We start from the raw sequence: 26,848 nt of genomic DNA on the forward strand, positions 1-26,848 counted from the left end.
TCAGTGTAACAACGCAGATGTCCTGTTAATCTATTATTCATATGGACCCGTATGTGCAATACGCATACATTATGGTGCTTTGCATAAAAAACGACAGTGCACTCAAGCAAGTATGTTCTCTTGTTTATTTTGTCACCTCTGATTAATATTGGTAACATTGCATAGAAGCTATTTTGTATTTACACACTTATGGGTTACAAGACGACTCTTTAACAGACTCGGTTACATCAGGTGACCGTTGTGAATTGACCAATTACACTTGGTTATACACCCCAAGGTGGCAGTGGAGCAGTTATATTGCAGCAATGGGCAGTTTTCATTTTGGGTGGAGAAACCCCGCCACTATAAATATGTTATTTATTAGAAAACATACGTGTGTGTGTTTGGTTACACAACTAGCACGTTTTAAAATAAACACACAGCGGTTGTTTAATTGCGAGCGTACTGTGTGTCATGCGTTTCGCCCACCTTAGATTACAACATATTACAGGGCGGTTTCTTGGTCGTAAAAAAAAACATAACAAAGCTTGCAGTGTAAATTGTTCCAGAGTGAGTACAATGAACAGTTCAGTTGAAATGAATCGTTGCTCTACAGCTGTTTTAAGGGGGTCTATCTGCAGTGACGCAGTAAAATCTGTATACAGTATAAGCCCACCTAATTCGGTAACATAAACCAGTTCTGATATAACCAGCACGTGCTTACAAGGCAGTGATGATGGCGGGGGAGGGAGAGAAACGGGGAAACTTCTGATAAAAAGACACTGCTTCGGACATAAACAAGCATTGTCGTCACATCCCACTCAATCTTGATTTGAAGCTTTCGTGACTGCAGGAATCCATACTCTTTGGTTCTTTCAGTAAAGTCACGTAGGTAGAAAATTAATAGATCACGACGTGTCTCACCTGATGACGGTTGCGTGTGTTGCGATCGAAACGTCGTGATCTATACATTTTCTACCTACGTGAATTTACCGAAATAACCAAAGAATATCTCACTTATTAATTATTTCACGGAACGCTGTTCGACTGGTCTCAGAGCAGGCATGGCAGTGAACGGCGCCGCCTATCCATGACCATCCTTTATAATTGTGGCCGATGTTTGCTATGATCCTACGAGCAAATTATGGAGCACAAACTCAGCGCGATGGATGTGGCGCGTGCCAAAATAATTCCGGGAGCGTTGTTCAGGGCTGTTCATGCTGAAATGAAGCGCTGTGATGCTCTTTCTATTCTGCTTTTTGTGTCGAGTTTGTTGTCTTTCCCCGCACTTCAGATTAGCACGGTTGGCTACGTACGGCGCGAAAGAAGTTCAACATACATACATAAGCACAGCTTGCCTTTGTCCGCCTTCTACTGCATGGTAGAGAAAACACAACTGCTGGTGCTGTACTGTGGTCACATGTAGTCATCATCCATTGTCGCCAGGGAGCTGGGAGCCCTGGAATTGGAGAGGTGGGGCGAGTTGTAACCCTGCAAAAGAAATGGAAAATTACAAATAAATGACGGGTGTTTTTTTCCTTTATAGGAAATTGTACCGTTTCTGCAGGAACGACGTGGTTTCACTTTGTGCAAGTGGCAGCAACAACAACTCCACGTCACCCGAGAACGGCTTGATTGTCTGCTTTGTTTTTTGCACTGGGCACACATCCTGGTCATACACATGGCTGAGTTAATGCCAGCAGAGCTTAGTCAAAGAGGCACACCTAAATCGTAAAGCAAACCGTGCCCAACTGATAAATAAGTCAACTGTAGCCACACGCAAAGTCAACTATCGCCGACGCGTAGCCAGATTCAAGTTTGAGTGTCACGTGAGCTAACGTGTTTCGAAGGTTATTTATTTTAACATGGATACTGCTTCATAAAGAAATAAACACTTTAGAAGTGGGAAGGAGGTTGGGAGATATGGGTGGTTATGCAAGGCCGCAATTATAATATATATGCTCAAAATGTCCCCCCCAATATATTGCTATAAAATAGATTTCTGTTTATATGATTGTGGTTATGGTTGTACTTTATTAATCCCTAATCTCTGCCATTACCCTAACCCTAATTGAAACAAGAAAAGGTAAAAAAGAAAAAACAGAGAAATGTAATACAATACACTATTAGACATTATTGTAAAAAATAAATATTAAGAGTCCATCTTATGTGTTAGTGAATTTTAAAATATTTTAGGCAGGAAATTATTTTCTAATTTCGATTTTTTTTTCTGGGGGGGGGGGGGGGGGGACCCCCAGACACCCTGGAAGATTTGGTCGCCCCAATGTTGACTCCATGGCTACGGCCTTGCGGTTATGTGTACCGCAGTTATATTTGGACTTTACTAAATCGAATTCCATTACAATGGACGGCCATCCAAAGCTGAGAAATAATGGTAGAGACAGCAGTACACAAACCAGATGTAATAGCTGGACTGGGATAATGATAAGAACTAGGAAATGTGTTGTGTTGGAGGGCCCTAAGCTGTTGACATTGCCTTCGTATTTGAATTCTCAAAAGATGACATTCACAGCGGCTGTAACTCTTGCTTTTATACACACGTACTGGCAGTGCCGGACATTTAACCATTGTTTAAATAGGTTTGCTAAATTACACTCATTGACATTAATTTACTTCGTTTAAAGTTGTGCACGTAAGTAAATGCACCACAGACGCAAAAAAACGAAGCATCGAAGCAAAGCACCGTGTGAACATTTCAAAAAAACAAACCCGGGCCCACACAGAGAAGAGGCTAAAAAAGAACAAGCGGCGTTTGAAAAAGAGAAAAAAGTAGAGTCAAGAATAAAAGGTACCAGAAATGAAGCACGACAAGAGAAGAGACAGCAAGGGGGTGGACATTTAGTCATCGGCATCTTTCCCAGCGTGGTCTACCGAGCTGGAGAAGCCCTTGGCGGCCGAGCCGCGGTTTTTGGTGCGGATCTTGACCAGCGCCGACTCGGCAATGTCGGCTCTCTCCTCCGCCTCGTCGAGCTCGTGGATGGTCTTGCGGTATTTGGACAGGTTCGTGTTGGCCTCTTCCTCCTGCGGACACCGGGTGGTTACGTTCACCTCTCCCCCTACACGCACCCAGTTCTCTCGCGATGCACACGGTCAAATCATTCGTTCGTAGGCTTTGTTTAAAGCCGGATAAGAGTCCAATAGTTTGGGAAACTGGGATGGTGGCGAACTGTTAACTACCTCGCCTGGTATACAGGAGGTCGTGGGTTTTGATCCCGACCCTGACACCTGTATATTTGAAGTTTGCATGTTCTCTCTCCTTGTGGTCGCGTGGATTTTTCTATAGGCCTTGCGGTTTTTACCTCCACATTTAGAATCAACATCATGCATTTAGAGTATTTGGCTGCTATAAATTTCCACATGCTGACAAGCCGCTTCGTCGAGTTATAGTTTGTGATACCACTGGGTGGACAGACAGGGAAATGAGCTATATAGCTCAGTGGGCCTTATCTAGTAAAATAAAAAAAAGTAAAAAATATATTTTTTTACTTGCATGCAATCCAGTGTTGCCGGTTTGATCTCCCAGCGTGGCAGATAAAACGGTGGTGCACATTTCTTAAATCCTCCCTGTCTGTCCACCCAGTGGTATAAATGAGTATTCCACAATGAGTCGGGAGGTTGTGTGTGGGTACTGCCACCTCTTCCAAGATGTCTGGTCAACAGTCGAGGCCCTGTCACCAGCAGTGGCATGAGAAAGGCGATGTTTTAACGCTGCACCTTTTACCGTCATATTTAGTTTCATTAAATACAGTTGAGTGCTTGATTTTGGCAATGACGGAGTGAAATTCCTGCATCTCAGCTTTTTGTTGTCGTTATTGCAAGGCTTCACTTATTTTCTACATTATCTTTTCAAAAAATAATACTTGAAATAATCTCCCATACAGCCTTTCACGCTGCTGAGGAAAAGCATTGTTTGCAAGCCCCGATTAAGCACGGCCCAGCCACTGAAGATGTCGGTGTAGGGGTAACAACACATGTTGCTTCCCAGTGCCAATGTTGACGTTTCTTATCAATACTTCCCAGGGACTCATTTTAGGCCAGGGTCAGATTCCATTTTTGTCAAGCAAGGGGTCAGATACCAATGTCCACCGATTTCGAGCACATGCCAAATAATATTTAGCTCCTTACATTCCTGTCTGGTAACATTTCTCAGCCTGATAAGATAATTCAACATAGCACGCTAACGACTTCGACAATTACCGTGCAAACGTTCAGGCACTCTGTTTAAAAATACCCTCCCTGTGAAACGGCATCTCGCAACGTTCCCGCATTATTCACGCGATGTTAGCCGCTGAGGTTCCTTTCTCGCATGTTTGTACAGACGTACAGCAGGAGGCCCGTGTTGCTTCAAGTGACTCATGCATTGAGATTATTTCGGTTATTTTGCCGCAATTAATTTCCACGTGACGAGCCACTTTGTTGAGCAATCATTGGTGGCCAGGTCGCTTCTGAAAAACAAGTTCATAATACCTCGGTGGGCTTTGCCTGGTAGGATGGGGATGGTTTCGTTTCATTTGCATGTGTGTCGGGTGATTTGTTTACCTTTCTTGTATCGTGTTTTTGTGTTGCCCCTAATGGACATCTGTGAAAAAGAGCTTTATAGCTGATCGGATTCCTCGAGTATACATATTCTGAGTCTGACTCCAGGGTGCGCTGCAATGCGCTCTCTGTAAGCACCGCGAATACCTGCGCAGTCGTATCGACATCTTCTTCGGATTATATAAAGCTCTGGAAAGTAAGAAGCACCCCCAAACCTTGCCTGGTGTCAATAACGGTATTTAAGAAACACGAAGATCCCCCGTTTAGCCTTAACAGACTGTTGGGACAAGTGCTGTTAGCGAGCACATATGCAGACCGGCACGGCACACAATGGGGTGGGTGACCAGCACCACGCTCGGCCGCATTTGTCTCCCCCAGTGGCAATGTTTTTACACAACGCAACAGGTACTAATTTGAGGCTGAGTCGACCTAGGGGAGGCCCAGGACCGGTTCAGATGATTGTCACCGGTATTGGCCGTGAGAGGAAATCAAACCCAGGTGGCCATTTTCGTAGCGCAGCAGCGATAACCGCTCCAATTGCCAATAACGGTCATACCAATCTGGTCACACACACACACCATTCTGGTCACACACACACACATATTCACTTTAAGATGTTTTTTGTTCATGTTTTTTGTTTTTTGTTTGTTGCGGTTGCACCCGATTCAAGAGCTGAATGGCTCACAGGGCTATACCTAATAAATGAACTTGAACTTGAATACCCGCCAGTTGCCACTAAGTGACGTTGACGTCACCACGGCGCCTGTGCCAGGCCAGGTGCACTTCGAGGCCACGTGAAGTGTCGAAGGCTCCCCGCTGACAGGAGGTCACGGGATAGACCCTGGTGCCATGGGTTGACCGAGATGACTGGCGGATGCACCGGCTGTGCCCCCTACTGTGCCCCCTACTGTGCCCCCTACTGTGCCCCCTACTGTGCCAACCACTGCTTATAAATCCGGAGAACGGGGGTTATGGGATGCGGTGATAAAGCGGCAAAGCATTAGGGAGCGACTCCTCACCACGAGCTCAAGCTGCCGCTTGTAGGTCTTGATCTTGCTCTGCAGCTTCTCCACCAGCTCCTGCATGCGCGCCTGGTTCTTCTGATCCTCGTCCGTTTGGAAGATGAGCTCCTTCATGCGCCGCTCGTTCTTGCGCAGGCTCTTGATGGTCTCGGCGTGCCGTTTCTGTTCGGCGTCGAGCTCGCCCTCCAGCTCGCGCACCTTCCCACAGACGCCGAAGGAGACCACACACACAGCGCGCCGGGCGGGCGGAGAAAATGTGGCCTTGGCCTAAGTCCGAAATGGCACCGCTAATCCTTTATTTACCCAGAGGGAAACCTCGGACAAGGGAAAATTTACGATTATGAACTGACAACGCCGCTCAGAGCTCAACTCGAGTAGCTGTTTTGTTCCGTAACGTTTGTTTTCTTTTGCTGTATGGCGACAGAAACACGTCCTCTTCCAACTTGGAATATATTTTAACTATTTATTTAAACACAAAGGTTAAACGTGCCTTCCAATTTCACTATGGATGAATGAATAAATGCAAGGCAAATACATAACAACAGCCGTGATGCCTCGGAGGAGGATACTCTGATTTTAATTAAACTGGAATGTTAGCTCTCGGTTAGGATATGCTGCCTAGTGTTTCTACCATAATGGGAAAACACACAATGGACATTTTCCTAGCAATGACATCCAACCCAACCCAAACATATTAACAGTAAATATTGAATATTTCTGATGACCGCTTCTAAAAATCAAGCAAGTCGAAGATACATTTTACACAGCTTTGATTCAACACTGATACGAGGTTGTCCAGTATTTGGGTAGAGCAGTAAGTGATTATTAAATCTATCTGAGTGGAGTTGTCAGTGTTAGCACCTCATCTGGGTTTTCTCCGGTTATTCACATTTCCTCCCACGGCTAAAACAATCATGGATGGAGTTAGCCAAACAACTTTAATGCAAGACGCTTCTTAAAAATAATATTGATATTCAATGCAGCTTTCTTGGGGAAGGGTATTAATAACATCACTATTCTGAAAAAAACAAGTTGGTAAAATGCAAAGTATCAGTTTCTATTTTGATACTGGCACAAAGGTTCCATAGATATCAGTTGCTATTTGTTCGTAAACATTAGATTAAGTCTATTTTTACATTTTGTTGTGGAATACTTGAACCGATGCTATCACGAAACAGGCGTTTGCTTGACGATGCATGTTGCCAGCAGACATTCATCATCACTATGTGAGAAAAACAGGCTTATTAAACACACAGCTAGCAATTTAGCTGAATGTGTTTGGACCCTTCTGGCAACCCGACTTTGGGCCTGAGACACATCCATCTGCGCGCAGCTGACACCCAAGGCAGATTTACAGGAAACAGCGGGTCCTGAAACAGCTTTTAACATGTGCAGCAAATTAACTGCTAAATTTACAAGAATGCGCTCAAAATGAGCCGGACTACGTCTGGGAAAGTTTAAACGTCACGCTATACCTGCACAAAATATTGCACGATCTTTTTAATCAAAAAACGATCTTAACATTTTCCAGAATTTGAATTAAAACTGCGTTAAGTAATCAACCAAAACATTACTGCAGATTACAGACGCCAGTGACTTCATTGTTGACCGCTTACACATTTTCTGACTTCACCGTGGCATGTTTATTTGTACATTTTCTTATTTTTTTACTCCATAAAACATACTAAAAGGAGTGCAATACATCAATCCGTCTCCAATGGGAGTGCTTTTAAAAAAAAAGATTTGGCCTCGGGCATTCACGCACATAATGAGCAAATGCTCCGAAGTGGCTTTCAATCCTCCATTCATTTAGGGCCACTTTTTTCTATGCACGGTGCATTACCTGTACCCCCCCTCCCCCCCACACACACACACTCACTACTCCCCGAGAGCATTGTTCAGATTCCACTTATTACAGCCCTAACGTTAATTTACTCTCGTTACTGTGCGTCCATAGAGAACCACGGCTGCAACAATTCACTGCACGTTTCACGAACAACTCGTGGATATTATCTTTGCCCGACGAAAAGGCCTGCGCTACCAACACGGGCAATGCCTCACGCCTCGAATAAATCACAAGGCTTTTAGTTTTCTCGCTTGAAAAACGTTAACGGCTTGAACGCATTAAGGAAAACACTGCACACTGATACAAACGAACCTGGTTATGTACACGCTAATTGATATCTAGGAGCCTTCATCAAGATTTATACGTTCTTAACGGTGGCTATTGATCTAAGTTGTATTTCTTTATTTTTAGGAATATTAGCGCTGAGATCCATGACCGGGGTGGTATGTGGGTGGCAGAACGCAACTTGAGTGCGACGCGTGAAACCCTCAAAGCTCTGGGATGCGTGGTGATGTCGCCAGCTCGCACTTTCTCGCCCCCACAGCCATCCAGCCAGCCAGCCAGCAAAACGTTGTTATAATATACTATGACCAAGAACAAAACATGTAAAATGTAAAGTTGCAGCCCGACAATTGCTCACTCGCTCCGTTGCTGACGAAAGGACGTCCATTAGAGGAAGTGCTAGAGAGCCCCTCTGGGGGGTATTTGGCCTACTCTTCCACACTGCCCCATCTATACTGCTGGTTGGACAGAGGCGGTGGGGGTGGGAGGGTCGGCGGAGATTCAAGAAACTTGCACCGTGACGCGAGATGGAATCGAACCGACGACCTCGGAATTGCAGGTCCACTGTGCTGACCAATGCACATCGCTCTAGCGCCCTAACCCCGATATAACGAGCGGCGATGCCAATTACATCTTGCATGCCGATGTTTTTTTTTGCATTCACTGCATTACATTGTCACGAGGACATTGGTGGCCTGAACACGTTAAAATCACACTGGAGGAATGCGCAATCTTTTATTTGAGAAATTGTGTAATTAAGACACACGTGATTGCAGCACAACATGTGCCTCATTACAGCAGTCACACTGCAAGCAGCCAGGCTGCGTGGGGTCAGAGCGGTGGTGTAGCGGTTAGCGCGCTGCACTGCGCTACAAACCTGACGACCCGAGTTAGATTCCTGCTCACGGCCAACACCAGGGACGATTATCTGAATTGATCCTGGGCCTCCCCTAGGTCGACTCAGCCGTAAATGAGTACCTGGTGCGATGTCTAAACATCGCCACTAGGAAGACAAAGGCGTCCGGGCGTGGTGCTGGCCACCCTCCCTCTTGTGTGCCGTGCTGGCTTTCATAGGCGCTTGCCAACAGCACTTGCCCCGACAGTCTGCTAAGGCTACACGGGGGATCTTTGTCTTTGTTTTTTTTGTGACAAGTGAATTTACCCTCATTGACAATGCCAACTCCCACGTGTGCGGTAATTGGCTGTGCAACATTCTCATGGTTATGTGTGGTGGAATATATTTGTTGGGAAAGTAATTTATTTCATGAACCCGCTATACTGGGGATGCTGCCGCAGTGCAATGGCGAGCGTGACGGGGCTTGCGATCCAGAGGTCGACATTTTAGTTCGTTCTCTCTCCCACATGGCACTTGAGACAGTGGGGCAAGTTGATTAAATCCCTTAAATCCCACCGCCTCTGTACAACGCAGCCGCATGAATGGATACACCTCGGTCGATCGGAAAGTCGCACGCGGTGGGGTAAAGTTTGGGTACTTCCATCTCTTCGAAGATGTCTGACCGGCTAGCGAAGGCTCGTTTGTTATCCTTCCCCCAGCACCTCCAGTTAGCACGGTTGGCTATGTACGGTGAGAAAGAAGTTCAACGTACATACACACATTACGAGGCTCTTCCGCCATCAGTGGCGTGAGCCAGGCATTTCAGCGCTGGTACCTTGATCTCCAGTTTCTGGATGATCTTCTTGCCGCCTTTCATTGCGATCTGGTCGGCCTCGTCCAGCTTGGCGGAGAGGTCCTTCACCGTCTGCTCCAGGTTTTTCTTGATCTTCTCCAGGTGTGTGCCATGGTCCTGCTGTTGCCTCAGCTCTTCCGCCATGCGGGCAGCCTGGCGCGATGTCGGCGACGTTCGCGAGAGCGAAGAGAGTCAACAAGGGCGCGTTTGTCAATGTTTATTTCAGGGGCACGCCCGGTGTGATGTGGGGCGCACAATATGGCCGCAACGTAATTCAGCTGCCAATCGTAATTCAAGTGGCGTTGCGTTCTCTCCAAAAACACGGCACACTCTGTTGTAGTTGAGTGGTCGTGTAAGATTAGGGCTCTCACCGGGTTCACGTGCTGGGGTTTAATTTAGGGTCAAAAAGCTGCGATGACATGCTTCATATTTAAACAAAAATAATCTGCATTGTTGGTATTTAATGTCAAGCTTTGCGACCCACCCAGCCACATGAAACTGACTAGATTATCAAGACCCATGTGGGAATTTCTGATCAGTGATTTTAATTAGTTTTAACCATCAAAAATTCTGGAGCTCTACTTACATCAATGATGGCCTTTTTAGCCTTCTCATCTGTGGACCGGTACTCAGAAATCATCTCCTCATAGGTCATCGTGAGGTGCTGCAAGTCGCTCTCCAGTTTCTTACGTTGACCATTCAAGTGCTGGTTCTAAAAAAAAGAAGGCAAGAAGTATTATTAAACATTATTCCGTAGAATATTTCTCGCAAAAATAATGATTAACGTTTAATTATAATCGCAAAAATATCTTCATGGGTGTCGAAGGGCAGTCTTCCTAACTCCATTAAATTAACTTTTTGAGTAAGAACTCACCCCCCGCTAAAGAGGGCATCGCAGTACTTTACAGAATGAATTAAACTAATATAAAATCAAGGCATTTAAAAATAAAAAAATTAGGGGCCATACTCAAGGAAAAGCTAGAAGGAAAAAATAAGTTTTGCAGTTTCCTGAAACATTCTCGGTCGAGTTTGCAGGGCCTGCCCTGAGGAGTGAGTGCAAGGTAAATCTACCAGACTTCAGATATAGGTGATAAAACATTGTTAAGTGCTTCAGATAATTAGTATGCCCCTCTCTCTCTTTGATCCACGCATTGTTAGAATTTACATTCTCGTTTACAGTTTTTTTGACATTGGAGAGGAGCATTCTCAAACCAGTTAGTCATTGACTCGTGCTGGGGCAGCAGAATTGAGGCAACAGTGGAAATTCCATATTTCCATGGTGGGCCCAGTCTGTGCAAAAGATGGCCTCTGTTGACCACTCACTAATTGATACAAAATTTTATAACCCCAGAGAGCCAATGGGCTGAATAGTCCCCCATTGGGAGTTCAACTTGCAACGTCCCCGTACTACCTGCCGTGACACTTCCTTCAGAAACACGATCATTAATTAAAACACGTGGAACTAAAGCGAAATGCATATTGGGCCTACGAAAAATACCCGTCGTTACTCTTCGCCGTACAAAATTAATGGCCAACGAATACTTGTTCGTGGCCCGATACTTCGGCGAACGAAATTAACACCGCAACCACGACGGGGGCCTTCACGACTACCGCCGCCACCGCCGCCACCGCCGCCACCGCCGCCACCGCAACAGCGAGGGCTAACCACGGCACCGCGCACCTGCGTGTCGGCCTCCGAGTGCCTCTCGCGCAGCTCAGCCAGGTCCTGCTCGACGATCTTGCGCGCGCGCTCTGACACCTCGAGGTTCCCGCGCAGCTCCTCCAGCTCGGCGAGCACCAGCGCGAGGCGCCGCTCGGCCACGCTCTGCTGCTCACGCAGCTCGTCCCGCTCGCGACCATCCTCGTCCATCTGCAGCTGCGCGTCCTGCGGGGGCGGCGGCGACGCAGCCGCATGGCGACAACGGTCACTCCGGGCCATGTGGCCACATTCAGATGTAAACTGGTGTTCGCCTCTTCTTGGTTCTTTCGGTAAAGTCACGTAGAAGGGAAATAATAAAATAATACAAATAAAACATAATAATATAATTCTCACGACGTTTCGGCCACCTGAGGACGGCTGCTTGCGTTGTGGCCGAAACATCGTGAGGATTATTTAATGTTTTATTTGTATTATTTTATTATTTCCCTTCAACGTGACTTTACCGAAAGAACCAAGAAGATGAATCCCTGCAGTCACGAAAGCTTTAAATCGAAATTTAGTGTTCGCCTTTTGGCGTCCTCTGGTCTAACACTGTTTTTGAGACTAGGCTCTCTAAACGAAGCTGTCTCTGGTGTGGACCAATCAGTTTCAAAGACAATGCATCATATACTACCAGAGCATGTTTTTTTTTGCATGTTCACCAAAAGTATATCTGGTTAATGCAGACAAGATTCCTTGCAAAAGGTTTAAGTTTGGTGTTTGAACATCTTAACACTTGTTTTATTGTGAGAAAGGGTAAAACCTATTCTTATATATTTTTATATTTCATGTTACCAAGTAAGGCCCACTGAACTATGTAGCTCTTTTTTCAGAAGCGATCTGGCCACAAATGATAGCTCAACGTAGTGGCTTATCACGTGGAAATGTATAGCAGCCAAATACTCTGAACGTACGTTGATTTTAAATGTAGAGGGAAAAACTGGAAGACCCGGAGAAAATTCCACGCAACCGCAGGGGAGAGAGAACATGCAAAATCCAAATATACAGGTGTCAGGGTTGGGATGGGGATCAAACCCACGACCTCCTGTATACTCGGCGCAACACAAATCCCACGCTGCAGACAAGCAGGTCTTGCCCACTGTGCGGCCGATGTGTCCACTATTAGAGCTGGTCTCCCATCCCACCGGCTCGCGGAGAAATGCTGCGTTGCTCCCTGTTCTCCGCAGTCATCGTCGTTCGCGACGGACAGCCGGAGAAGAATGGTTAGCACACTGGACTTGCGACCTGGACGTCACCAGTTTGATGTTCGATTCTATTTGTTGACCTTCGGTTCACGTGCTGCCAAAACCGCTCTGAAGAAGGTCACTGCCCAACAACATTCGGCTTCACGCGAACGCCGACAGAGGTAGATTGTTTTCAAAATAACAGTTTGAATGATACTTACATCATACCCTGTAGAGGAAGCTCTCTGCAGCTTTCTCGAGTGGAGGCCTTGAATTGGATTCCTGGTCACGACCACCATCAGTGGCGCGTGATATCTGAACCAGTGCCGTCCACCGTCGCCCCCCCTACGTTGCCTCGCCCGCACTAACCCGCACGGTGACGTATGATCAAACAACCCCCAAGGCCGACAGCTTGTGGAGGGTTTCACACTCTCTGGCGTGACAACACTCCCACTGGGGGCTTCACAACACTCTGCCGTTGCATCGTCAGCGGCATGAGCGAGAGTTTGCAAGCGCTCTACCTTTACCTGTTCTTCTTGTCTAAATGCTGTGTTTCTCGGTTATCTGTGGGTGGACTATCTGGATTGTGGATTAGCCGTGGTTGAGAATAAAAATGAACAGAAATAGTAAGTATGGTGTTCCATGCTAATCTGAGCCTTTAATTCGTGACGCCTCTATTATTAGCTGCTGTGGTGCCCAATTACTTTGAGAAACAAGACATCTGTGTGCAGAAATACCCCAAGATGAATTGGCCAATCCAATCACATTCATCTTTAAAAACAAGTGTCAAAACCAGTAATAGTTTGAAATTATGCAGATTCAAAACAGCTAAAACCGTGAAAGAGAATATCTAATGCTAAAATGTATTACTATTATCACCAGAATATTATTCAAATAAATGTCTATTTTTTGGCCAAGGCTATGTATGCATTTCAATGTACAACCAGGCACGGGATAGCAATTATTTTTCAAGCAGTCGCATTCAGCTTATCTGCGCGTCGTCCTTGCATTTCCAACATCGGGAGAAACATCCACACATTTCTCCCGCTTTGAGAAAGTAACATTTCCCACATTGAGAACCACCGACTCACTGACGTCATGTCTGCTCTCTTCGTGGCCCTCCTGTCAATGGCATCCTTTGGTAATCGCTATAATTGAGCGTGGAGACAGAAGGAGGTGCTCCGTAGTGGGAAAAAATTGGGAAGCCGGGAGGGAAATGCAATTATCTGTTTAACATGGACGTTTATTTTCTTAAATGAAATGCACTATCGCGTACATTTATGAATTGTACGGCGTTGAGCTGTCAACGAGGAGAGATGGATCCAACAGAACAATGATACTAAATTCAGGAACTGTCTCCAACCGAAGATGAAATTCAACAGTCACAATAAAAATGTATGGAAGCTATAAACTAATTATTTATTATTATTTAAACGTTAATGACATAAATCCGAGTCAAATGTCTCTCAGACACAAAAGGCAGCAGGAAGCAATGATGGCTAGACAGTACGATACTGTACTGATGAGTTACAATAAAAATACATCTGGGGTACAGTAGCCTTGTTGGCGGTCACTGCATCGCGCGCTTTCAGATGCGCTTCTGTGGCCGTCTGGAACGCTCTTCCTTCCAATAATAGGAAGCTACCGGAGCAATGCACTTTTTAATCATCTCGATTGAAAACGTATTTCTTTAGAAGTGCTTTTTATGTTTAGCTGGTTGTCCTTCCTCCGCACCTCCGATTAGCACGATGTGTTACATACGGTGCGAAAAAAGTTGAACGTACAGACACACAAGGCCCTTTCGCCACGGCCTCCACTCTATTTAGCCGGGTGACCACGACAATGCTGGGCGCGGGATACACGTGCCAACATTAGCGATGTCACCTTGGCACGCAGAGCATTTTGCACTACCGATCGATCAATTGATAGCGTTGATAGCGTCGCCACCACCCATTGACGGGGGGGGGGGGGCGAGCCAGGGGGCAGGTGACGTCGTCACCCCGAAGAGGGAGGGGGCCGTCGGGCTGCGGGGTCAACGCACCTTGACCTGCTGCTGCAGCTTCTTGACGAGCTTGCCGGCCTCCGCGTTGGTGCGGCTCGCGTGGTCCAGCTGCAGCTCCGCCTCGTTGAGGTCGTTCTCCATCTTCTTCTTGTGCCTCAGGGCCTCGGCGCGCCCCTTGGCCTCGGCCTCCAAGCTCATTTGCATGGACTCCATGCTGCGCTGGTGGTTCTTTCTGCAGGAGTGCCCCCCCCCCCCCCCGAGGCACACAGCGAGCGTTCATAACGTGCGGCGCGGCGGGGTGGTGCCCGGGGCCATGAAGGACTTTTGCTTTAATAACACGAAGTCGGCTTTCGCAACCAAGATAATCCGTAATAGAGGTTTTTTTTTGGGTTAGACTTTGATTTTGTTCGTCGTGAGAGCACGGCTTTTCTGAGTGCTTTTGGAGGGCGATGATATTCTCGCAAAGCTGGGGTTGCTACCTGTCCTGGTTTTGGGTTTTGTGAGGACATGGCTGTCCTAGGGGATCTGTCCCCCACTGCTCCGCACGGCTTTGATCTGCCAAGAAAACTATGGTGCTCCATCAACCGCTTCAGAACAGCGACTGGTCGCTGTTCTATTATTTAAAATAATAAAAATAAAACATAATATTTAACGTTTCATTTTATTATTTTATTATTTCCCTTCTACGTGACTTTAGCGAAAGAACCAAGAAGATGAATCCCTGCAGTCTCGAAAGCTTTAAATCGAAATCTATGGGAGACTTTAACATTGAAGTCTATGGGAGACATCTTCTTGGCTCTTTCGGTAAAGTCACGTAGAAGGGAAATAATAAAATAATAAAAATAAAACAAATTAACGTCGTGAGAATTGTATCTTATTATGTTGAATTTTTATTATTTTATTATTTCCCTTCTACGTGACTTTACCGAAAGAACCAAGAAGATGAATCCCTGCAGTCACGAAAGCTTTAGATCGAAATTTATATATAATATGTTCGCCGAGGTTTTTGTCTCAAAATATTCTCTAGGATTTAAAAGAATATTTCGGTGAAAAAATTACATTGATAGGCGCACAAATTGGAAAGTTGAATCAGTTTTAAATTAACCGTGTCAGTCTACTCTATTTATTACCCTCACCCCCTCAGTGTTGCTATTATGTCGTCCAAACTTCAATCTTAATTCTGGAGCTTTCGTGACTGCAGGAATTATTCTTTGGTTCTTTCGGTTAAGTCACGTCTAAAGATAAAATAATAAATTAAAATAATAGCATATTACGACGTTTCGATTGCAACACAAGCAATCATCATCAGAAGAATCGTCCAAACTGTTTCCGCCGCTGCAGCTCGCCGTTTGTTACACAGGAAATCCCTTTGTAGCCAGTTACCCAGCTAGTTTCGGTGACAATAACTCAGCAGCCACGAACAACAACAACAGAGCTATTCTTGTGGCGAAGAGGCGTCCAGCCGGCAAGCCACGAAACTCGAGGACACAGATTTGATTCTGTGGAGTAGCACGATTGCTTTGTGTGTGTGAGCAAGTGAAGCACTTACACGGGCAAGCCAGCAGAGGGAGGCACACCACAAACTATGTGACATTGCACGGCAAATCAGTCGAAGCCACCGCTTTCAGCGCTCGCGCGTGGCTCTCACGTGGCAACTGCTTCTGCTCTCTGAACGCAGACAGCCGTCACTGCAGTTGCCTTCACGGCTCGCTCGGAGACGCTCGGTTTAGTTGGGGCCTCGTCACCGAAACAACGGTTATGTTATAATTGGGTTTTTTACCCTTCTATCTGGCAACAAAACTGACACCTTTTTTTACAAGGAGTCATGTTTGCATAGACCACAATACCTGCAGCCATAATGCAAAAAAAAACACAATTCTGATAATATATGCACTGTCCTTGAAGTTGATTGGTCCACACCCGAGACAGCTTTCCTTAGAGCCTTGTCTCACCCTGGTGTTGGACCAGATGACGCCAAAAGGCGCACAACTCAAAGACAATGCACCATCAGAGTATGAGAGCTCAGGGTAAGCATTTACACCATTGGAACCTCATTTGCCAGTAAAAAATATGATAATTGTTTTTTTACCCTTCTATCTGGCAACATAACTGACACCTTTTTAACAAGGAGTTATGTTTGCATAGACCACAATACCTGCAGCCATAATGCAAACAAAAAACATAACTCTGATAATATATGCACTGTCCTTGAATGGTTATGTTCGCACGCTGAAACATACACCACTCGGGGTTGCCACCTGTCCGTCGTGTTTTTTAGGTTCGCGTCCCGGAAAATCTGTAGGTCTTGCCAAGTCCCAATTTTTTTTGTCAGTTATGTAATAATATGCTGCTCAAGATAATGCATTTAACCGTGTAGTTTTCCCGCTCCTGGGATTGTTGGAAATTCGTTCATCCATGATATGTGTCCGAGACTGTTGTACCTTAAACCACAATCTCGTCAACTATCACACAAACTCTGGTTAACCATAAAACAAAGACGGCCATCGCATAGCGCGCTTTCAGATGCGCTGTTGAGGCCGTCTGGAACGCTCCTCCTTCAGAAATTAGGAAGCCACTGGAGCTATGCACTTTTAAATCATCCAGATTTTAAACTAATTTCTTTAGAACTGCTTTTTGCGTTTAGTTTGCTGCCCTTCCCCGATTAGCGCGGTTGGCTACGTACGGCGCGAAAGAAGTTCAACATACGTACATACTTCAGAGGTGGAAACCCTTCTGCATACACTCAGCCGATGGGGTATCTATGTATGTTGCGGGTTGCTTGCCAAGGTACCGTGTAGGTCGGGCGTCCAAGGCACACCACCGCTGTGGACTTCCTTCACAGCGGAGTGATGTATCACAGGTCTTTGAAATTCTCCATGCCAGGTGTGCCCAATTAGCGTAATTGGATACATGGCTGCATGGCCCCACTCCAATTACCTCCATTGGCTGCAGCTGGCACTGGGAATTTTAAAGGCCCCCCCCCCAAAAAAAGGCTCCCCTCTCCGCTTGTTCCAAATTGAAGCCCTGGGGGCTCAGGTGAGTGAGTTGTAAGACAACCGATAACAGCGACCCCAAAGGACTGGACCCAACCCCCCCACCTGATGGCCTCGAACTCATCCTCCTTCTCCTGCACGCGGCGGTCGATGTCGGCCTTGACCTGGGCCAGCTCCAGCTGGATGCGCACCACCTTGCCCTCCTCCGACTGCCGTGAGGGGAGAGAGAGAGAGAGACAGCGCGCACGCGGGCGATTTAACCAGACGGCTGGCTGGCTGCTGTGGGCGGCTGGGCCCGCAGGGGACCTCGCGGCAGGCCCTCGACAGACGGCACTTCGGAGCCCCTGTGCAGAATTCGGACTCCCCATTTTTACCCATCCACTGTTCTCCAGACGAGGGGCTCTCTCGGGCCGCCCTCTGTCAGAGGCCCCTCCTGCCAGCGGTGGCGCGAGCGAGGAATTGCAGGTGCCGCCGCCGCCTTCACGGATTCCCTCTGGCCCCCCAAAGCTGTTACAATTGTCGTTTCGTTCTCTCGGCTCTCTCGGTAGGGGAGTCATTCTTCAGAGATTTGGACAAAAGAAAATTGAGTCTGTCCAGACCCATCTGTGCCGAGATGAGTTTTTGTTTGCAGGTGACCGCCTCGTTAGTGATGCTAAGTGGCTTGTTTGATGCAGGATTATCACAGCTTCCTGGTGTTTGAATACGTGCAGCCGCAATCTGCGCCTCGATTTACACTTGCATCCAATTTTGTGTAATTTCCAACAATTCAGCTAAGGCACAGAGACAACTAAATACAGGAAGGGGGGGGGGGTTTGAAAATACCCCACCAATTTCTGAGCCTTTTGATTTCATCTTAACAGCTGGTTGAATACTTAGAAAACAGTGGCTTTGTGTTCTACAGAGGAACAGGGTAGAGAGATGACAGCATGGAAGGAGAGTCACGGATCTGTGGCACGGCACACTACGTCCAGGAGAGATCTGGGCTTGCGCCGCCACAAAGCAAAACATTTAAAGAATGGTTTTGTAAATGCGATGACGCGGAGTTCGATTAAAAGTGTCAAAAAATCAGATCGGCACCTGTGGGAGCTGAGGCGAGCATGTTGTGTGCATAGGTTGCCATGCTTAACAGCCCTCACCCGCAATCTTGCAGCTTCTTTACAATCGTATAATTTCTCCCAAATGTTTTAATTGGAGTATCTATAAATGGATCTCCCTGCGTGATGGAGCAATTAAGGAGGCAATTTAGCATTCAGATTTCGCAGCTGCTCGTAATCCAGGTGCGGTGCTCAGGTTGGGCCACGTGTCGAGCGCTCCCGCTCTTTCAAATTTTCGCCACGCACTTCCTGTGAACATCTCGAGGATTTGAAAGTGTTCAAGATGCAGGCAGCAGCAGCAGCGTGGAAACATCTGAAGAGAGAGAAATGCTAACCGCGTGGCCTAACCCCCGAAGGCCAAACACTTAGGTTTGGAGGCACGTTACACTGCTCACCTCCAGGGCAGCAGAGGAAGAATGTTTTTGATCTACTTGTGCAGCGTTAGTGCACTATTCCCCTTGCTTGCGTGTGTTGCATCCCAATATTCTGGTTCCCTATATATATACTAAACATGAGGAAAAGGTCAAATATCTTTAGCATGGCCCTTTGGATAGGAACTCTTTGAGGCGGTCCGGAGTAAATCGAGAATGGCAGAGCGTCTTGGAGTTTTGCACGGGGCATAAACTTGGATTCTGAGATGGGGAGCCATAAGAAGGCGAGCATGTCTTGAGATGTGGGTATGGCGAAGAAATGAAACAATAAAATTGCATCGAGATAAAGGGAAGTGGTGAAGTTCTGTAGCAGGTTCAGAGGGAGAGAAGCCTTGTTAGAAAAATTTAATAGAAGAAAAAAATACATGGATTGGGCCACATACTCCCGAGGTGCCAGCTCTGTGAAGAAATCTGCAAGGAAGGATTGTTAGATGAAGGCCAAGAGGCAAGTAAAGCACAATTTGGCTTGATTACTTGAAAAGGGCTCATTGCAGTTTAATGAAGTAGAGAAATGTTGGACAGGATGACGTGAATCTGAGCCAAAGACCTGCCATTGGTGAGAGGGCTAAATGAGAGAAAATACACAAAGTAAACATGAATGGTATAACAGATTGCTGCCACTTGTGAAGGCTTTCGCGACCAATATTATACATAACAAAGGAAGACTTCTTCACAATTCTGCCTAATCGCCTGATGAGGCTGGCTGTAATCACCAGCGAATTGTAAATGTTGTGGGATTACTCTCCAACGCATCGGTGTGCTGTACTGGTAACGAATTGCCTCGTTCTGTTTATGTGACAAACCTTACTAATTGGCTGCGTTGGGTGGTGGCGGGTTTAACGACGCGTTTATACTCACGCGGTCTAACCCAAAAAAAAAATACCATCTTCATTACGGAGGGAATTTGCGTTCGTGAACGTCGGTGAGTTTCACCTCCAGGGCTGCTTCCGCCTCTTCCAGGGAGAGCTGCAGTTCTTCCTTCTCCAGTTCCAACTTCTTCTTCACCTTCTGCAGCTCGTGAGCGCTTTTTCCTCCCTCTCCCAGCTGCTCTGTCAGATCGGTGACCTCCTCTGAACGCGTACCGAGAGAAAACAACAACAAACAACAACAAACAACAACAGTAATGCAGAATTCTAATTTCATGTACAAAAAGGCCTTGTTCGACTCAATTTCAAATGTGTTGACAACAATGTGTCGAATGCATTCCAGATTTAAAGATCCGTAATCGATGTTTTTTTTTGGGTTAGATCGCGTAAATATAAATGTGTCGTTAAACCCGCCACCACCCGACACGGCCAATTAGTAGGGTTTGTCACGTGAACAAAACGTTTAAATTCGTTACCAGTTCAGCACCCCGGTGTGTTGGAGAGTAAACCCACAACATTTACAATTTGAGTACCGTGACGTTACGCTAGTAATTACAACGAGCTTCATCAGGCGACAGCTAGAGCTGTGGAGAAATCCTCCTCCTGTTTCGGTCTTAAATACACGGGGGGGGGGGGGGGTTGAATGTGATGTCATCACTGTGAGCTAATCAGGTGCGAAGACCGGAATGGAGGGGGGGGGGGGGTTAATGTATTCATCTAAATTACAATGGACGTATTGATTTTTGTTGTTCACAGTTAATTAACATACATGATATATTTACATCACGCATGCACTTCATGCGTGGACATTACGTATGTACATTGTGGTTGTATTTGCCGGCGAAACGTCGTACTCCAATTGTAAAAGCTGTGGGTTTAATCTCCTACACGCAACCGGTGTGCTGAACTAGTAACGAATTGGCCACGTTCTGTTTACGTGACAAACCTTCCTAATTGGCTGTGTCGGGTGGTGGTGGTGGCGGGTTTAACGGCACATTTATATTTACGCGATCTAACCGACAAAAAAAAAGAATCCCTACTGCATGTTAACATCTCGGGATCGTTACAAAGGTTTTACAATTTGACCTTGAAGGGTCTTGTTCTCTCTCTTGAAGGCCTCCAGCTGTTCGACCGCCTCCTCGTAGCAGGTCCTCAGCTTGAATATCTCGTTGCTGTAGTTCCTGCACTCCTTCTGCGACGAGTCCAGCTCCGACTGGACCTCCTCGTACTTCTGACGCCAGTCCGACAGCTGCTTGTCAAACGAACGCTGTTTCTTGTCCAAGGAAGCTGCAGAGCTATTGGCCTTGACGAATGCAAAAAAAAAGTTTGACATACGAACAACTGCACGCATGACACCAATACAAAACCAAGACCCTGTGCCGATCGTTCGCAAATGAAATTCCAACTGACTTAATGCCACTCCCTTTCATTTATGCGATGAAGTCCGGAACGGATTCCATCCTGGGCGATGTAAGCAAAGATCATGAGGTCATCGTGGCCAAAGCCATTGATGGACACCACGCCTCGATAATAATGCCTTCGACCCATCCGCCAGATCCCGTAGCTGTCGCACGGTAGACACGTGACGCGACGCACACAAACGTGGCAGAAAATAGGCGGAGCGGAAGAAGTGAAAAATGGTGGATATATGCAGCGGAAAACAAGATCAAGAATACAAAAAAGTATTGATCAAAGCAGAAGTTCTGGATAAAGAAAGAGAACCATGGCTGGAATTTCTTCAGCGTCATTCTCGTTAATAATGACCCGACGAAACGGGGCAACGTTGAAAATTGCAAAGTGTGGTTTTATCACCTCCGATTATGTACGGTGCAAAATAAGTTCAACGAACGTAGCAACACATGTCCGATCGCAAAAATGTGGAGGGACCCAGACCTTCTCAAGGTCGAGGGTAAGGTCTTCGAGCTCTCCCTGGAGTTTCTGCTTGGCCTTGTCCAGGCTTGCACACCTCGCTTGGGCGGCTTCCACAGCCTCCTCGGACTCCTGCAGCCGAGCGGCAAGCTTCTTCCTGTTGCCCACATCATGCACCGTGCCAAATTGTACATCGTGTCGAAATCCTCTGTCAATTTGCCAGCCCATTGCTGGATCTCCAACAAGAGCACCATGCAGCAGGCGATATGTTTAAAGACACGAAGCATGTATGTACTCCTCCAGTACTGGATTCATTAATTAAACAAAATGCATACACCCTCTGAGGGAATTTCAACTATTTGGCTTTGATAACCTGCCTGATTTTGTATAGACATTAAAATGGAGGCACTACTGATGTGCCTATTTTAAGAAGTGATTATGTGCTGGTATATGGCATAAACATTTAATTCACATGGCATTTCCTAAAGTGCACGTCTACGTAAAGTGTCCGCAACATTTTTGTAGGTAATCGCTTTTAACATAATACATTTTGAAACGTTTGTCTACGCCATATGCACTCTATTACAACCCGGTATCCTCCACAGTTAAGTCAGACTCAAGCGCGAATGCGCCTTTTAACGGAGCCGTGCGTGGTGGGGGGAGGGGGGAAGAGAGATTTTTATATTTTTAACTCACTTGGTTTCCTCGAGCTCCTCCAGACGGCCGAGCGCATCCGACTCGTACTTGCTGCGCCACTGAGTGAGCTCCCCGTTGAGGCGCGAGATGACGCGGTGGAGCTCGGCTTTGCTCTCCTGTTCCTCCTCCAGCTGCTCGCGGAGGAGGTCGCAGTCGTGCTTGGCGTTGGACATGCCCAGAGACACCATGCCCTTCGCCTGCGTCGCACCCGGAGGTTCAACAGTGAGGATGTAACACGCGGTTGGCTTTTTCGCAGGCAATTATTAGGATTCATTATTGTCTGTATGAGGCCACAGAATGATCCGACTGATCTGTGTCATTTAAGAAGCCTCCCACCAACACGACACAGCCCAAACACATGAACTGCGACACGGTGGGAGCATTTTACGCCCCAAGTTATTATTGTTTTAGCTCACCGGTAAGTTGAAAAACAATCCTCAGAAGCAAATTTAGGAATAAGATATATGGCATTTCGGTTGATATTACATCAAAATCATTAAGCTCCAGAAAGTCACAACAACAATCCAGTGAATCGGAATCAGTGTGTCACCTGACCTGGTTTTCTTAAATATGTCGCATGGCCTAATTGGTACATTTGTTTGTGTGGATTGTTGTTCAACTTAATGGTGAGTTGGAACATTCATAATTGGCCTTTTTCAACGCTTGTACACCACGCAGAAATTAATTTGTGTGACTGTGTTGGGCGGTGGAGTGTTCCTTAATGCAGTGAATTTTGTCAGATTCTTACGTGACCTAACCTCAAAAAAATCTATTATGAATCGCGACTTAAGCGTGTTTGTAATTGAGGTTGGGTGGGTGTGGCTCAGAGGTCAGCTTCGCTGCCACCCCTGAGATCCTGGGCTTGAATCTCAAGCACATAGCCAAGTTGGCGGTTTCAGCTCGGTCACCGATAAGAGCACGCAAGATGATCACGTAAAATTTGGTTCCGCACTTTATTTGGCCGAATTCCAGCTCTGGGGATGAATATGTAGGTTTCACTATCATGCAACAAACACGATTCTCATATGCAGACTATGTAGGAAAATGCTGTCTTCTGATGTGTGAACCAGAGGTTATTTGAAGAGGTTGCCCTGTGATATCTGCTCTATGAAAGATCTCAATGGATATTTAATTTTATTACTTGAAGCCGATAGCATAAGTGGGATAAAATTGTGGAAATCATTAAAAAAACGTGTAATCATGTTCAGTTAAAAAATGTTGTGTCGGACAACCATCACTCGATGTTCTGGACATCTTTGTTGGCTTGTTCATGAATGTATGCTTCACTAATACATTTCTTTGACCTGCACTTCATGTGCAAGCCTCCATTGTTGGATGAGAGCATGGTAGGAAGAAAACACGCCAAAAAAAAAACCTTTCGTCCATTACGAGCACACTACGTTCACTTAATTTCTGAAAGAAAAAAAAACTACATTTGTACAATACCGTAACACCATAACTCTGGCCCCGAAACCTCGAGCCAAAATCGGTCTAATAAAATGGCATCCTGCAACATAATATCATTCTCATCTCGTTCATTTCCATAACCTTTGATTACATTTTCGTTTTGTTACTCGACGGCGCACGCCTTGTCCTTGTGCGATGCCTCTAAAAAGATGCCGTCGTGTATATATATCCGGCATCATGCAAATTTAAAAATCCTATCCTGGAGACGTCCGCAGAGACACGCATTACTTTAATAGGGAGCAATCACCTTAGTTTCTTCATCCAGCGACCTTTTGGTCTCCTCCAGCTGCGAGGACAGCGAGAGCTTGGTGCGGCTCAGCTGAGCGATCTTGTTCTCCCCCTCCTCCAGCCGCCGCAGGTTGTCGCTGTTTTCGGCTGCAGAGAGCGGCGGTGGCAAGTAACGGCGCCGGTGTTGTTACTGCCCCCGCAAAGCGTCGCACCCTCCCCTCCCGGGTAACACGCGCGGTCAAGTGGGTAATCCCGCTCGCGCGCGCACCACGTAATTGCCCGTCAGAAGGCAGCCGGCCCCACCTGCGAGCTTCACTTTGAAGTTGTTGACCTCGTTGAGGGTTTTCTGCAGGTCCTCGCAGTGCGAGCTGGATTCGCTCAGGTGATCTTCCAGCTTGCGGATGTGCATCTCGGCCGACACCTGCGGTGCACGTTCACACATGCAAGATGCGAGTGACCTTAGTAGACTAAAAAGCGATTTTACTATTTTTTTTAAATTTTACTGGGTAAGGCTCACTGAGCTACAGTGAGGGAAAAAAGTATTTGATCCCCTGCTGATTTTGTACGTTTGCCCACTGACAAAGAAATGATCAGTCTATAATTTTAATGGTATGTTTATTTGAACAGTGAGAGACAGAATAACAATAAAAAAATCCAGAAAAACGCATGTCAAAGATGTTATAAATTGATTTGCATTTTAATGAGGGAAATAAGTATTTGAATTATAGACTGATTATTTATTTGTCAGTGAGCAAACGTACAAAATCAGCAGGGGATCAATTACTTTTTTCCCTCACTGTATGTAGCTCGTTTTCAGAAGCGACCTGGCCACAAATGATAGCTCACTGAAGTGGCGTATCACGTAGAAATGTACAGCAGCCAAATACTCTGAACGCACGCTGATTCTACATGTGCAGGGAAAAACCGGAGGACCCGGAGAAAAATCCACACGATCATGGGGAGAACATGCAAACTCCAAATATACAGGCATGGTCAGAGTCGAGATCGAACCCACGATCTCCTGTATACCAGGCGAGGTAGCTAACATCTCGCTACCGTGGCACGCATATGTAATCAATTAATTACAATTGATTACGGTACATATCACCACCGGGTGATGGTGGGTTTAACGACATTTATATTTAGGTGATCTAACCCAAAAACTTATATTATGGAGGAATGGCTAATTTAAAGTTAAAACAATCAAAACTAGTTTAATTTAAGCACACAACGGGTAGTGATACACACTTCGTGCTGCGATGGCTTCAATGACCAAGTTACCTGCAGGACTTCACTTCGACCATCATGAAGCGGTCTATTGCTTTGGGCTGCCACGTAATCGGAGGCCCTCAGGCTGCCACCCCTAAAGCCCCCTGCACTGATCTGGCCCTGCGTACACGTGCGTTGCGTATGCTCATGTACCAAATTTGTGGAAAAATAGTGCGCCTTTTGGCGTCATCTGGTCGAGCACCATATGAGACTAGGCTCTAAAGAAAGCTGTCTCTGGTGTGGACCAATCAGTTTCAAGGACAATGCATAAATTATCAGAGGATTGTTTTTTCTTTGCATTTGACTGCAAGCATTGTGGTTAATGTAAGCATGATTCCTTGCAAAAGGTGTCAGTTTTGTTGCCAAAAAAAGGGGAAAAACCCTATTAGTATATTTTGGTACTGGCAAAGGAGGTCCCATGATGATGCGCCCAATGTTATGCCGTAAGACCCTCCACCACCCGACAGAGCCCGAACAGATTAAATAGTGTCGTGTGCAAGCGTTCAACGTGCCGATTGGTATTGCTTCAGGGAGATGAACAGTTCTCACAAACAAATTTAGAAATCGGCTACGAACTTCACTCGAAACTACTGGCAGTAACATCAAACATAAAATCCAGGGAAGTCAAAACGATGAATACCCCTGTGGCTAACACGCACACACACACGCGTGCGTGCGTGCGTGTGTGTGCGTGCACGCGCTGTGGTGGCTTTACCTTGTACTTCTGAGATGCCTCGAGGCTGGAGGCGAGGTCATCGATCTCCACCTTCATGACCTGCTTGTCCTTCTCCAGCTTGAGCTTCACGCGCTGCAGGCTGTCCAGCTGCTCCGTCATTTCCACCGTGGACTCGGCCTGCCTCTTGCGCAGGGCAGCCATGGTGGCCTCCATCTGCAGGGAGGACTCCTCCATCTCCCGGCGCAGCTTGAGAACCTCCGACTCTCGCTTCTTGTTCTGCTCGATCTGTGCCCACCAAGGGGGGGGGGCGGTGTTGTATGTGTTGTGATTATGAAATTTTGATGAAAATAATAAAAATTAATAATTTTCCGAAAAATGCGCAAATCGCATTAATTATGATAATGTGTGTATTAATACGCATAAATTATGATAATGCGTGTGATTATATGCATAAATTATGATAATCGTAGTAATTTATGCGGAGGCTTGCGATTATGTTAATGTGTGCAGTTATGATAATTTGCTTAGTTTCGTTTATCCAGAGTTATCAATCAGGATAACACGATTATCATAGATTCATTTACCGATTATCCTAGTGTGTGTTATAATATTTTAGGTCTCCATTTTCATATCTCATCGCAGGATACAGCTCTTATGAATAAGATGGTTTTGCATGGACTTGGAAAGAACACTCAATATGCTTCTGTGATAACAATTTTATTCTAACAAGCACGTGACATTCTATCATGCAGGTTAAACATGCGTCAATAATTCATGGGCAAGATTATGCAATTAACTAAATTGAATGACTAAAAATACTTCTTCATTGGCGAAATTATGCAGTTAACGAAAATGACTAAAACATTTCTTATTCATGCAACTCGACGGCAGCAACTGCTTTGCACGATCAGTTGATATTGAACGCACCACCTCGAAATGGCAACCCTTTTGAAACGCAAAGATCACTTTTTGAAAGTCTTATTCGTGTGCGTGCTGTGTG

At 46.0% G+C, this 26,848-nt stretch overlaps 1 protein-coding gene across 2 annotated transcripts; it reads right to left on the reverse strand.

The window, feature by feature from the left end:
- Positions 1–111: 111 nt before the first annotated feature.
- On the reverse strand, positions 112–26,133 carry LOC133353467 (putative uncharacterized protein MYH16). Of its 2 annotated transcripts, none has more exons than XM_061569732.1 (15): positions 25,888–26,133; positions 24,207–24,324; positions 23,923–24,050; positions 22,209–22,405; positions 21,537–21,669; positions 20,730–20,946; positions 19,711–19,847; positions 17,358–17,461; positions 14,299–14,491; positions 11,056–11,259; positions 9,961–10,086; positions 9,357–9,527; positions 5,556–5,756; positions 2,872–3,021; positions 112–1,470 (listed from the first exon to the last, which is right to left on the reverse strand). In XM_061569732.1, exons 1-15 carry the CDS (start codon positions 26,080–26,082, stop codon positions 1,396–1,398), a joined length of 2,349 nt encoding a protein of 782 aa, XP_061425716.1. In that variant the 5' UTR covers positions 26,083–26,133; the 3' UTR covers positions 112–1,395. The 2 variants fall into 2 exon arrangements, with proteins under 2 accessions (XP_061425716.1, XP_061425717.1); XM_061569733.1 differs by having other exon boundaries at positions 2,793–3,021.
- Between the last annotated feature and the right edge of the window lie 715 nt (positions 26,134–26,848).

This window comes from Lethenteron reissneri, chromosome 44 (assembly GCF_015708825.2).
Source record: "Lethenteron reissneri isolate LAM-NWPU_2019-01 chromosome 44, ASM1570882v1, whole genome shotgun sequence".
In the NCBI taxonomy this organism is placed as follows: Eukaryota; Metazoa; Chordata; class Hyperoartia; order Petromyzontiformes; family Petromyzontidae; genus Lethenteron; species Lethenteron reissneri.

Coding starts and splice junctions, on each gene's coding strand:
- LOC133353467 (XM_061569732.1), bottom strand. CDS start 26,082: ATGGAGGAGTCCTCCCTGCAGATGGAGGCCACCATGGCTGCCCTGCGC. Junction 5,757..9,356: donor TCCAGAAACTGGAGATCAAG/GTACCAGCGCTG, acceptor GTCTGTGGGAAG/GTGCGCGAGCTGGAGGGCGA. Junction 1,471..2,871: donor CCAAGGGCTTCTCCAGCTCG/GTAGACCACGCT, acceptor TTTCTTTTGCAG/GGTTACAACTCGCCCCACCT.